At 44.6% G+C, this 14,350-nt stretch overlaps 1 protein-coding gene across 5 annotated transcripts in view; it reads left to right on the forward strand.

The window, feature by feature from the left end:
- Positions 1–14,350, forward strand: part of ctdspla (CTD (carboxy-terminal domain, RNA polymerase II, polypeptide A) small phosphatase-like a) — a 42,249-nt gene that overhangs the window by 21,082 nt on the left and 6,817 nt on the right. The window contains exons 2-6 of one of the 5 annotated variants that reach the window (XM_064331043.1): positions 6,969–7,129; positions 8,682–8,714; positions 9,429–9,584; positions 11,295–11,396; positions 13,546–13,602. In XM_064331043.1, coding sequence (XP_064187113.1) covers positions 6,969–7,129; positions 8,682–8,714; positions 9,429–9,584; positions 11,295–11,396; positions 13,546–13,602 — 509 coding nt within the window. The remainder of the gene's footprint in view (positions 1–6,968; positions 7,130–8,681; positions 8,715–9,428; positions 9,585–11,294; positions 11,397–13,545; positions 13,603–14,350) is intronic. The other 4 variants (XM_064331048.1, XM_064331044.1, XM_064331046.1 and 1 more) reach the window with 4 other exon arrangements.

Genomic DNA, 14,350 nt, shown 5'->3' on the forward strand with positions numbered 1-14,350 from the left:
CATGAAGTATACTGTTATTATGAGAATTGTATGAGTATGGCATATTGACACAGTGCTGAGTGCTCTACAGCAGGCAAAATGACAAACCTGGATGGGCTGAATTGGCTGTTCTCATCAACAGATGTTATGTTTTTATATTTATTTTCTCATGCCTGGGTTCAGTAGGAAGCTATATGTTAAGCTGATAAGGAACCTTTGGATGGCCTAGAATTCTAAACCAGCATTGATGTGTTCCTCTAGGAATACATTAGCTCAGCTTGCTTATTATACAGTTTGAAGTAGGTCAAATTCAGAAGTTAACAGTTCTTTTTGCTCCTAAATGCAGCTTTGTCTACAGGAGAGTATCTCGCAGGCTTTGTGGATGGCCTGGACCCAGCCCACACATCATGACCACATATAGAGTCCCCCCTTTTTCCTACTTTGTCTCTGGCTCCAATTTGTGCAACATGGCAGCACGAAAACTGTACTTCCACCCCTTAAAAATGCTTTTTTAAATTTTTTTTTTAATACAGTCTGTGGTGCTGTGTAGGTGGCATATTGAGAGAAACAGGTTGGGAATTTCCCAGGGCGAGTTCCTGTCGTCAGGAATCTGCACAAGCAGAGATTAGGGTAGTTCTCTTGCCCTGCTGATGTAGAAGAGCTGATCTTTGCTCAGTTTTCTTCTGGATTCGACATGACGGCCACTGTTCACCACTGCTTCTTTTTTACAGATGCCATTTAAAACCAGGGGCGATTCCGTCTTGAATTATTAAACTGCCGAGCGGTGGGGGCTCACCTTGACCTTCTTATGACCAATCATGGCTCTTTCTGTCACTTTTTGGCCTGTTGGCTCAGCCAGTAACACCAGGTCAGCCCACTGCATACGTTAGTTGTAGAAGAGTATGTAAATTAAGGAGCCACAGAGAGCTGGTGTCCTATTAATATCTGATGACATTTTGCTTCATATGAGAATTTAATTGGTTTTTACTGGACCAATAGCCTATAAGAAGTGTTGAAATACAGTTATTTGTAAGTTTTATATTCCAATCTCAGTGTTGAACACAGTCCACCTTTTCTCATGTGAAAATGGCTGGTGGGGAGGGGGGAGAGCTGTAAATGTGATGTTTTAATGTCTTCAAAATGAGTACACCGGTAAGGCTAATTTGTACTTCCTGTCGGAATAGACTTATGTCAACAGTGGTACTTACATTCCACCGGTGTAATATGTTGTAAATAAGCAGAGTGAAGAGGGACACATTCAGGGTTTTGATAAAGCCGCCTGCACATTTTTTGGTCCAGTGGGTTTTTTCGGTGTGATGGTTATTGTGTTTTCCGTCCCGGAATTTGTAGAATTTCCTGTTTTCTTTGTGAATCATGTTGGCTCTGTTTGGTCAGTCCCCTCTTTCTTCTTCCTTCCCTCTATGTTTTCCTCTGTGTCTGTCTGTACTGGAATACTGCCCATTCAGCAGAAGATATAGCCTATCTGACAGGCCTATCCTATGTTCAGCCTCTTTTTTATTTTTTGCTGAATGATGTTATGACTTCGCATGACTAAATTATCTTACATGTAATAAAAACATATTTTCTTTACGCCCGGTGAATTTTTATAATAGCTTTTTTTTCTGGAATTTGAAGTTCGGCATCCGATTAGCCAACCATATCAGGAGAAGTACTAATTATTAAGTAGAAAAGTGGTTATTATTTCAAAGGGAAACCAGTCAGAGAGTTGACATGCAGGTAGCTCTACAGTAATCACTGATGAGGTATGATTGCTCCCTGATATTACATTACATTACATTTCATTACATTCATTTAGCAGACACTCTTATTAAGAGGTGCTAACAATATGGGAGAAATTCACCTGATTAAACTAAGCAATAGTGCCAGAATGGCAGCGTTCTCAGAACACCGAGGAAAGATGCAACATCTTTAAAGCAGTAGTGCAAGTGAACTATGCTAACCAAGAGTACTAATTAAGTACTAATTATTCAGTACATACAGAGTGTGTTCATCAAGAATACAACTTAAAACTATAGAAATACCATGACCTAAATTGGTATAAAACGAGGGAGTGTTATGGGGTGAGGATGGGAGGGGAACCATGATGCAATCTGTAGGGATCGTTCTTCAGTCTGCATCTGAACATAGCCAATGATCCTGCTGTCCTCACCTGACATAAGGCTTCATCATTCTCATTTAATCAGAATTGATTGCAATGAGGTACTTTCACACTAATACAGTCAACTTCAGCCTTAAGCTATGCGTATCACAGGCAGTTGAAAAGGTAGTGCACAGCGGCACAGGATTTATATACATAACTTTAGATATTAAGAAAAAAAACTTTAAAATATTTATCACAATTAAAGACAAGTTGTCTTGCACATTTTAATGTTCTGTTTTAAGATGCTGGATAAACAGTTTTTTTTTAAAAGTTCAAAACCCTTATATTTGCTGAAAATTGTCTTTAAGCTGCAACTCTTATTCAGTGACATAACCTAACAAAGGCTACAGGCAAAGTTGTGCAATTTTGTGTTTACAGAATAAAAATGAAAATCTTTTTACACCATGGGCCTTTCTCTATGAATGGCATGTCATAAGCTGAGAACTTGTAGAGCATTACCAATATTTAGGTAGAGTATGACTACAAAAAAGTATTAAACATAAGTTTAATACATTCAGTAGCTGCAGCCATTCACGTGTGTGTGTTTAAAGGAGCTTGTATGTGTTCACAGAAGTTTCCGGGCTCTGTTAGGTGCCGTAGGTCAGATTTGATCCGTTCTCTGGGCGACGGGGGGTGGTCGTTCTCGGGACCCGGGTTCACGTCCTGACCGAACACGCTGACTCCAGCCGCATTCCTGTGGCCGGCAGTGAGCCTAAAAGAGGACGTCCGGAGGGCACGAATGCCTTGGCTCTGAACTTTGAGCACTGCTGTTTGCATGTTTTTGAGAAAAAAAAGTCCCGTCCAAGCGAAGCGTCGGTATCGGAGGGGCGGGGAAGAAATACGGTTCTTGTATAGGCTGCGCTGTGTTTCCTGCTGCTGCCTTGCCCCGCCCACTTCTCTCCCCCTCCCCGCTACTCTCCCAGCCTTCTACAGTAAGCGGGTAACCAAATAGCGCAGGGAAAAAATAGAGTGGTCTCAGAGCGGGGGACTAGCCTGCTAGCTGAGGAAGAGACTCGGAGGGACTGGGGTGTCCAATGGGGCAAAGCGGTGGGCAGAGCAGCTCCCGCTTAATCTTCCCCGCAGGGTGACCGGGACCCCCATTCTGCCCCCCTGTGACTTCAGCCGCGTTACGGTACATATCTCTCATAGACTGTGACCGTGACATCTCTCGCTCTGACCTGTGTCTGTGTCAGCTTTCACAGGAGCCTCAGCTGCAGTTACTTCAAGTTAAAGTCCTGGGGGAGGACGGAATTTATTCTGTTCCTTCTGAATCTTACCGGATTCCAAACCATACCAGAACCGATCATCAAAACCACACCAGATCTGATCTTCTAAGCCAGGGGTGGCCAACCCTGGTCCTGGGGAGCCGCAGGGTCTGCTGGTTTTTGTTTTCACCTTAAATACAACAACCACTTAGACAAAAGAAACCAGGTGAGGTGAGTTAACTGTGTAATCAACTGCTTTAATTGATCAATTAAGCGCTGAGTAAAAACAAAAGCCAGCAGACCCCGCGGCTCTCCAGGACCAGGGTTGGCCACCCCTGTTCTAAGCTATAACGTGTGATCTCCCAAACTGTTCCCAAACTAATCTTAATTGCGAAGTGGTGTTTGTGTTCAGAAGCTCAGTGATAAACAACCTTGTTTGAAGTAATTTCCTAATTACGCTCCTTTTTTTTTTTTGAAGCCCACACTCGCATTAAAAAAAATGACTTAGCTGCATTTGCTTCCCACTTTAATCTCTCATCCTAACTTTTTTCCACAGACTTTGCTGCTCATAAGTAGTGATTTATAGTTGCCTGACAGCTTACTGCATCACTCTTGGCTTTGTAAACACACTTCCAACTAATTTGCCGCTGCATTTCTGAAGAATTTCACATCTTCAGAGAAATATTATTGTTCCACTACTCTGTGTTTTTCTGTTGGGGTTTGCTGCTCCTAAGTTGAAAAATATAACAACGTGAAAGGTATATGTGCACACAGAGAATCACATATACAGGTTATTTTTTTTGTTTTTATATGTTTTGTTGTTGCCACTGTTAGGATACAGAAAGTTTGTGCTGTAGGAGACAGACAGATTTGTGTATTCCAAAACCTCACGTGCATGTGAGAGTCCGCCATTGTTTTACAAAGACAACCAATAAGACACAATGGTAGAAATTGCAGCCTATAGGGCAACTCTGTATAACAAACAACCAATCAGAGTTCATGCTGTATTCTGCGCACAAATTTGAATATATGTAAATGTAACTGTATAAACTCCACAAACTCTAACAGTTGAATGGAACATTTTTGTGTGCTGGCTTTCTGTATAATAAATGCTCCTGAGTTTTAACAACTAAGCGAATCTGCTTCACTGGAACGACGGTCACTATTGTTCTTGGCAACATTTCTGGTTACCAACACCACAAATCACCCTACATTTACTTTCTGGGTAATCTACGTAAGCAGACTTACCCAGAAATATAGAATGTAACATTAACTAGCATTATTTTACTCAAAAGTATCTTGTCTCTTCAGTTTTTCCTCAGTACCAGACAGCATTGTCTTGAAGGTTGTCTATTCAGTTCAAGCAGCTAGGAGTGAATACACTTACACTTGTTTTCACAGCCTCATCCCCATGGCCATCCACACCACTGAAGCCACAATAGCCTTCTAAATTTATTGAAGCATTGTACAGACTTTGCCCATTTTCAGTCATATTGCACATGCTGAGAACACATGCTGTGACCGCTAAGCTAGCTGCTGTGCTGTGTGTTATTGGCTTAGACTTTGTCAAAATATTCCTTGAGGTGTGTGAACCATGCGGGTGAACCAAGCATATACCTGTGTGTGAAATGTGAAAAGTGTTGAAACTGAGAAATGTCTTTTAGCCAAATCCCTCTCACTTCTAAGCTTTAAATTTAGAAGGATGCTAAAGTGTAAAAAGCACTGCTGTTGTGATTGCTTTGGCTCACAATGCAGAACCTCAAATGAACCCTTCAGCTGCACAATTGTGTTTGAGTCTAATTGGCTTGCCTGCAATTGTCAACCCCCCCAATATGTGATCCACAGATTTAAAAAAGGCAGCATTACTGGAATTTCCTAAACAATATTACCATTGTACCAAAAACCAAACTTTTTTGTAGTTGCAGTTGTAGTTTTGCATAAATGCATTATACATCAATGGCAGCGCATTGGTTTGAGCATCGGAGCTACATCTATTTTTGAGAAACATTTGCGTAGGCATTCAGGACCTAAGCAAAACCTGTGAAAAATTCATGCAGCGTTGTTGAAATCCAGCCTGTCTAGATACAGTCTGTAAGGCCTTCACCATATTTACGAAACTGAGTAAATGGCGCAGAGCACAGAAAGAATGCGATGTTTTCTCTGTGTGCAAAACTGTGTGGCATTCATCCTGTTAAGTGTCAGAGCGAAAGACACGCCCGTTGCATAATGTCTGATCTGTATTCAGTGAATGAAGTCAACCAGGTGTCACCTTGGCTCCCCCCGCACTTTAGAAAAACCTCACACGCGTTCATTCGGTCACTCATTCTTTCTTCACCACACACGCACACACATACGGCCCCGCCTCTCACCCACACACATATAAATCAACATATACTGCTCCCAACACATTTGCACGCACAGACACACGCACTCTCTTGTCCACCACACACTATTTTCCCATTGTACTTGCACACAACGATGACACACACACAGACGTACACTAACACACTCTTACCTTCATCACACAAGCATGCACATACCCTCCTAAGAACATACGCATATGCATGCACACACGCACGCACATACACACACGCACACACACTCGCTCTCTCACACTCACTCTCTCTCTCACACATACACACACACTCTCTCATGCATGCACACACACATACATGCGTGCACACACTCTCTCTCTCACACACACTCGCACACACACACAGGCACACACAGTCAACCCATATCCTTTAGGTGCTTTTACTGTAGATAATAGCCCTGCTGTTAAGACAGTCAAAGGAAATGCATAGTGCGATACAGGCAAAATGGATGACATATGTTGGTGGACAGAGGGGAAGCATTGCTTTGTCTTTATTTGATAGCCAGGCTCCAGCAGGAACAGGGGCAGGGAGTGCATTGCTGTCACACCTCATCTTTTCAGCAGCACACAGATGAGTGCGGCTGGTGACTGTCTGCACGCATGAGTGCTGGGGGAGTGCATCTGTGTGCGTGTGCGTGTGTGTGTGTGTGTGTGTGTGCGTGTGCGTGTGGTGTGTGTGTGTGGGGGGGGGGTGCATGTAAGTGTGTGTCCAAGAAAGGAAAGGCTCTGCCTGGTGGTCGGATACAGTACTGCAGCTTATAATAAAAATGCTTTTGCTTTCATGTCTCTGCAGTTTTTATGTTTTCATTTTAGTCTCAGGATGAATTTTTATATTCCGTCAATGGTTTCTACCACTAATGATCATACCTGCTTACATACCTATAACATGAGGATGTTGGTACAGTGGGCAGATTGAACAATAGTCAACAAACCACTGTGCCAGGCTTTGTAATTCAATAAATATTATTGAAACCTGATATATGAATGAATCTGAAATTCCTACAATCACAAGAGCACGTGCAAAAACATGCACGCGCTGAAATAGCCAGTCACCTACATTATTGTATAAATAGGCATGTACTCTAAATCATTCCGCCAGAGTGAGAAATTAAAATAATTATGTAAAAATTAAAGTCATGCGATATAATACAAACTGGAGATAGAACATAGAAGAAGTGAACATAACTATTCTGTGGGAAATTAAAGAAAATTTTCCATTTCAATTTCTTTTGTGTTTGCTCTTTTTCAGTTTCCCAGTCGAAAAGCAGCTTAAAGAAACAGAGGAGTCGTGGTATCTTCAGCACTTTTTTCTGTTGCTTCCAGAACTACAATGTGGAACCGCCCTCATCCAATAACAACACCGGCAGCTCCCTGCCTCCACCGGCGGAGGAAAATGGGACGCTTCCGAAGGTGAGGCCATTTCACGCCACGACCGGCCAGAAAGAGAATGATTGGATGTAGCCTGTAGGCGGGAGCCAGTACAATCAGGCTTTTCTCTGGGTGGGAGTTTGATTGGCTTGTCCAACGGGACAGGACGAATACTGGGATAGTGTGACAGTAGCATACAGATGTACAGTCTATACTGAAAAAAATCCAAGAAGGCGAAGTTGAGGTGGGAAAGTGTAGCCCGTTCTGTTTAGGCCCCCCACTGAGGCAGTGCTACGTTCTCATTCGGCTCCACTAGCCTCCCGGCTGCTCTGCACTCGCTGAACTCTGCTGGTTTGCCAGCTAGGCCTAGATGGGCATGTTTCCTGAAATTCCGACTTCAATATCCGTCCACACACAGACACGCTCTCGCGTGCACACACAGACATACACACATGGACACACACACACACACACACACACGCACACACACAGCCCTCTGAAAGTACTGCAAGCTCTTTAATCCCTATAAAGTGGCCCTTGTTTGTGTCCTGTGTGATGGATTGCCCAGACCCTGGATCTCACACCCCTCGCACACTGAGGACTCTGTGATGTGTTAAGAACGGTCTGTTAAGGCGATTGCTCTGGCTTCCATCCTTATGAAGCAGCACTGCCTAGCTCTCTCTCTTTCTCCCTTTCATCCTTTTTCTCTCTCCCTTTCTGTCTATTTCTTCTTCCTTTTCCCTCTTGCTCTGTTTCTGTTCATTTGGTGCAGTATCTGTCCAGCTTGTGCATAAAAATCTTAACTGTTGTCTTGGGCTTTCCTGAAAAGCACATTCTAGAAGGATTTTCAATGAAGGTTCAGTTTTGATGTCATTTTTGAGGAAACAAGCTTTCAGCAGCGAACAACCTATAAGAAGTGATTTATTAATAAATTTCATCCTTTGTAAGCACAAGGGTTATTTTTATTCTGTGTAAAAGCCTGCAGCCACCAATTGTACTTGTATCATGATTTAAAAACACATTTTTCTTTACTCATTTTAGTCACACACACTCTCTCTCTCACACACACATACACGCGCACACGTGTGCCTGCACAGATGCAAGGTAGCCGGTTAGCGTAAAGTCACACACAATCACTCGATGCCTGGGTAGCAGCACCATTGATCTGTCAGTTTGGATGTGGGTGAGCTTGCACACACACGCCCATTGTCCCATTGACTATATACACAGAAGGCTGCCTTGCGTTAAACTCGTGTACATGTTTATGTGTGTACTTGCTATGTTGGTGCCGTCGGGTCATACCTGAAGCTGGCAGCATGCAGTGTTAAGTCAGTAAGCTGAGCAACATCACTGCCCCATTGGTGCTGCGCATACAGGTGGATCTGTGTGTATGGCCTCTGTGTGTTCGTTGCTTTCGGGTGTAGAGAATGTCCCTGTCATGTCACGCAAGTCTTATGTGGTGGTAAAATTTGTTCTTTCGCTGTCCATTCTTCCCTCTGCTTTTTGTGTTTGATTCTCTCTGTGTTGATTTTCTCTCTCCTTTCTCCCTCCATTTCTCTCTCTCTCTCTCCCTGTCTCTGTTTTCATTCCCCAGTGTGACCAGGTTGAGGTCGTCCCCATCCCCAGTGTATGTATTATCATTTTACGTTCTTCTTTTTGAATGCCTGTTATGTTGTCAGTGGCCCAAGCTGCATGCTAAATCTCCAAAGAACATCATTCATACTTTATTGGGGTGTAGAGACGGTTAAAGCTCCTGTGTCCCGGTCAACTCTGCCTGAGCTGGTGACCTTTTTGGCTTTCATTTGTCATTTCCTTTACTGAGTTTATGAGGATGCCACTTCAGATTAACGGCAATTCAACAAAGTGGTAAATTAATTCCTTCCCCTAATGGGATGAGTGTAATTGAATGGGAGAGCTTCCACTGACCTTGGGCTCTTCACTCCAGTGTTGAAATGGTCAAAGTTGTGATGACTCATTGACGAGATCATTTTAAAAAAAGGTTTTAAATGCTGTTTTGAAATCAGATCATGTCCAGTGACTCAGAAACTCAAGTCTGTAGGTTCGACCTTTTAATTGCTTCAGTTCAGTATCCAGCAGTCCAAATAAACATGATATTATGGCTGTCGCCCAGGACGAGACCATCTACAAAAGCAAATAAATAATGTAACGGAGACGTAAATAATAAATAACAGTAATCCCCACGACCCTGTGCTTAATTTGACCCTCGTACACAGCTGAAATTTGGGCACGAGCCCGGTGCGCGCTTCCCCTGCCCTGAATAGCTAGCTGTCCGGTTGGCGGTCGGGACCTAGAAGAACCCTGGCTTTTGTTTTTTTGATAGGTCGAGTCGCCCGGCGCTCCCCTCGACATGGCCGCTCGTCCCCGGGCTCCGGACTCTGACCTTCCCTCCCAGCCCTGGCCCTCTGTCCAATCCCCCATTTGGCTCGGAGACGACCGGGATCCGCCGCTCGTTGTGTCGCACGCTCGGGCTGAACACGTGAGACGCAGCAGAACCCGAGCGGTCCTGTCATAAGCGATATATAATTTGGGCATGCATGGTCCCGAGGTAAAGTACCCCGCTCTGCATGCGCTTTCGGGCTCGGCCCGGCTCTGCGAAGCCAGGCAGCGAGAATAGAAACGCGGCGGTCCTCGGCATCGCTTTACCGCCGGCTCGGCCAGGGGAACCGAAAGCGCGGTACGGAGCCTGGAATACCGTAACGGGGGGAGGGGGAGAGCCCCAGACGCGCACACCAGACGCTTTTAGGTCAGATTGGCTGGGGAGCCTTTAATCGCTCGGTGTGCCTGCATGCGCGATTGTTTCCACATGAATGCGTGTGTATGGGCGGCAGGGCTGGGCTGCATGGAAACGCGTCCTTATTTAATGGGGTTAAACACCGCGCTGGCTGTCATACTGCCCTCTCAGGATCATAAATATAATGAGCTATGGTATCATTTGCAATGCAAGCCATTGTGTCGCTGACTCTATATATTGCTTTGGGAGGCGAGGATGCATTGCGTGGTGGTTTTAGACACAGAGATACGAGTATTTAGCATCACACATTTTATGAAAGAGACTATATATAATTAAATAAAAACAATAATACTATGCTTGTTTATGACTAATGTTGACCTGATTTGTGATGTGGTGTAAAATCGCATCCACGGCTCGCCAACTTTGCATTCCTATCAGACTTTGGATTGTCGGTTTGGGAATAAATCAGTGTGGCCGTTCCTGTAGGCTGTGACTGTGCCATTGTGGTTCCCTCCCCTGTCCTGTCTTCATCCTCCATCCTCTCGTGTGGATTTGGGATTGGCTGACTAAGGCCGGGGCAAGCCCATCACACAGCCAATGACCTTTCTCGCTGCAGCAGTGGACCCTTCGACCAAAGGGTTGCCCGCTGGCAATGGTGACAATGGCAATGCCATTCTGGACTGACCTCAATCTACCAGGCTGTTTTGGACTTCAGAGAAGCAGTTATTTTGATCTATTGGCCCAAAATGATCCATTTAATTTCTTAAAAATGATATATATTCTAAATTATGGTTTAAATATTTTTATCATGCATGTGAAAAATTACTGTGATGAAATGTCTTCTAAATATATTCTTGCATTAAAATGTAAAATCGTTCTATGCAATGAAAAAAAATAATGCAATTATGTTTATGCTGTGGCTCCTATTATGTGGTCAGTGATGAAAGGATATTGACTGCATCTGATGTCAACTCCAGCAGTTCATTGATGTGATCTTGTTTTTTCCGCCTTGTTATAATAACAACCCTGAGGCCACCAGGTTTACGTCTCAGTTATTTGTGTTATTGAGGCTGTTTCTTGTGTTTTCTCAATGTCGTTGGACACATCTGTACATAATGCACACATACGCATTTTTGTTTGTTTGCTAGCATGGTGTGAAAGGTATTCCTTTCAGGTATTTGAGGGAACCCTGTGTGGTTTCATTTAAAAGCATGGGATCAGTTTATTTCATTACCCCAGGGACACTGCTGCCTGATCACTTAACAGCACCTAGCATAAGGGCCGTGGCCTGTTCTAATTTGACCAGCAATGCATCCTCCCTCCCAACCCGATGAGCATCCACCCTCCAGAAGCTTCCAAGAGTCCCTCATCACCTCTCCTGTCACTCAAATCGCTCCTCTGCCCGCCGCCCCGCACGCCTCACACCCATGTGACCTGTGTACTTTACCTCTCCAGCCCCCAGCCCAGAACCTCCTGCCTGAGATGACCATATCTGACTACGGCAAGAACTGCGTGGTTATCGACTTGGACGAAACCTTGGTGCACAGCTCTTTCAAGGTAACGGAAAGCGCGTGCATCACAAGAGACAGGCTGATGGCCTAGGCGAACGCCTCTCTGCGGTTGCCTCTCTCTGATCTGCATGCCCCACCATTTGATGTTTTGTTAGTCATAATTAGTTCCAGGTCTCTGTAGGAAATAGGTTGGAGTTGGAATGAATGTGCTGTTGAGTCCCCTCTGTTGACCGATGGTGTGAGTGGAGACGGCGGTGAACGGGCCGACCCCAGCGGCTGAGTTCACAGGGTCTGCTGGCTGGGGTTCAGGGGAGGAACTGAGGATCTCTTCCAAAACCCCAAGACAGCCCACGCTATAAACTGCACAGCGCCCCCTTTGTCTTAATTAAGAGTGGTGTGTGTTTGTTTGTGTGTGTGGGTGTGGAGGTGTGTGTGTGTGTGTGTGTGTGTGCATGAGTGTTTGAGTGAGGGAGATAAGGCTTCAGCACTCTTGTAGGCTTTGCAGATTGAACTCCCTCCTGGAGCAAATGCTGTAGTGCTGTTGTGCAAGTGAAATAAAGAGAAATTGAGTGGGTGGCTGTGACATGTCTGCCTGCCTTCTGTTGTCCTGAAAGAGGGAGGAAGGAAGGGAGGAGGGAGCTGTCTGATGTCAGCGGGGCCCAGTAAGGGAGAGAGTGCAAGGACACACACTTAAGTACACAAGTTCAGCGTATTCACACACACACACACACACACACACACACACTGGGTGTGTCCATCTGCAGTGTTATAAAGTCAGAACTGGGCAGAGAGCTTCACTTGGAAGATATTCCCGAAAGCTGAATAGAAATTAGTCTTGTTCTGACAGATTACCTTTGCTCTCCTTTGCTCTTTCTTGTTTTCACACCTAATTCTATACATATATCCGCCAGATACAGATCTGTCTGGTCCCTGCACACACTATCCATAGAAATGGATGCAGAAAGTAGAGACCCTGAGAGAGTAGTCATTTGGTGAAGTCAGTGGAAACTCTTTTGTCACAGTTGCTGAAAGGTCAATATGCATCCTCTGATTGCTAATCTGCTTTTACTTTTATCTCTCTCTTTCTTGGCCTCTCTTTGTCTCTTGTATTTAGTCTTTGTCAATTAAAACACATTACATGCTCAATGTTCCCTTTTTAACAAAAATGAATGTCAACAAATAAATAACAAAATTATGCAGCAATATGCTCCCACATATGGAACCGGAATTATCACTCAGGCAGTTCTGTTGCTGCTTCAGAGATGGGCATCAAGAATAGACCCAGTGTTTTTGTTCAAATATAAAACAAATGTTTTAAGCAGATCAGCTGCGTCTTAATTATACAGAATCCAGATTTCTTCAAAAAATGAAAACAAAAAACATTGTAAACCCAGCAAGAAGGAAAGTGGGTTATTTTTCACTGAGAGCGGAATGATGGCCAAAGATGCAGGGCTGGGATCCAATCCTATGACCGCAGATGGGACTCCTGTTTGTAAAGAGCACAAGTGCCCCCTGCTGTTAAAGGTTTATACTGCCCCTCGTCCGCATGGATGTTGTATAATGGCTCCTCTAACCCCCAATGTAGGGATCATCTTTCGTGCAGCTGCTCACAGTACAGCACTGTCATTGAGTTTTTGGTAGCGCCATAATGGGGTTGTTAAAGCACCCAGCCTTGCAGTTCACCGTATTCAAACGCAGTGGCATCAGAATTGGATGGGTGCCACTGCAGGATACATCAAGAAACTTTATAGCAAATGCACCAAAAGCCTCTCCTCTCTTACTGTGAGGCACTGAGATGCCTGTGGATGCGTTGGGCGCTTTAATCTCTCCAGTAGATCAAACAGCCTATCGGGTCCTTTCATCCAGGCAACACACTCTTTTCGGAAGTAGCGCTCAAAACTCACAACGACTGGCCCGTTCGCTGAAGCTCGTCGTAACGCCTCACTAGCAATAAACTGTACTGTACTGTGGCAACGTGTCACCGTATTGATCCGCCAGGCCTGCCTTCCCTCTTCCGCGAGCGTTTAATAGGCTAACGTTTGTACCTGACTGTGCTGTGGAGGAACGCAGAGCGCGGGGCCATTTGCAGGCTGGGCGCGTGCCTGCGGGTTGTCATGTGGGTAGCGGTCAGACGCGGTGGCCCTGTTATGCGATCGCCCTTTAATGCTCCGTTTTCCTTTTTGTTTCTGTTGCAGCCCATTAGTAACGCCGATTTCATCGTTCCCGTGGAGATCGATGGCACCGTTCACCAGGTACGGTGGAAAATTACGGGCCGCTGACAAAACATCTGTTCTGCAATCTCCAAGGGGAATAAGAAGACAAGAGTCAGATCAAGCGTTATTGTTCCCTTATTTATTATTTATCATTGTTCAGGGGGATTCATATCTGGATGCAGTCCCGTCTTGCCAGTTTCAAATGATATTTACCTTCCCTCATCGCTCATTATTTTAGCTCAGCCAAGAGAGTATAAACCCTCAGGATGAGCCGGGCTCTCAGTTCAGCACTGATAATTTCCATGTTCAGATGAAATTCTCTAGGCCTGTTTCAGAAGGTGTACTGTGCTCTCCCTATCCACACCCAATTCACAATTCATCAGAAAGCCCAAACAGTCTCCACAATGTGTGGAGTCTCATGCATTATGATTTTAAAAACCCAAGGGCTCCGTATTGTGGCGTTACATTAGGGTACCTTCTCTGTGTTTGAATCCTCCGCTTCTCACATGATTACAGCGCCCTTGACAGCAGAGTAAAATAAAACTCTGAACTCCCCCAGGGCTGCATTATTGCCGAATGTTATTCTAAAATGGCCTCTCAACAGCACGCTTGATGGATGGGTTAGTTATCTGAAGGGTTTACGTGGCTGCTTCTCCGCTCCATCGGTGACGTCTAAATCCAAAAAGCCCCCAGGCTAACTCCTGCTCAGCCCTTTCTGCATTGTTTCAGATGAAGATATCTGGAAAATGAATAGCGAGTTTTCCCTTTGGTAAACCAAGCCTAGTTT

The sequence above is a fragment of the Anguilla rostrata genome, chromosome 4 (assembly GCF_018555375.3).
Source record: "Anguilla rostrata isolate EN2019 chromosome 4, ASM1855537v3, whole genome shotgun sequence".
Classification (NCBI taxonomy): Eukaryota; Metazoa; Chordata; class Actinopteri; order Anguilliformes; family Anguillidae; genus Anguilla; species Anguilla rostrata.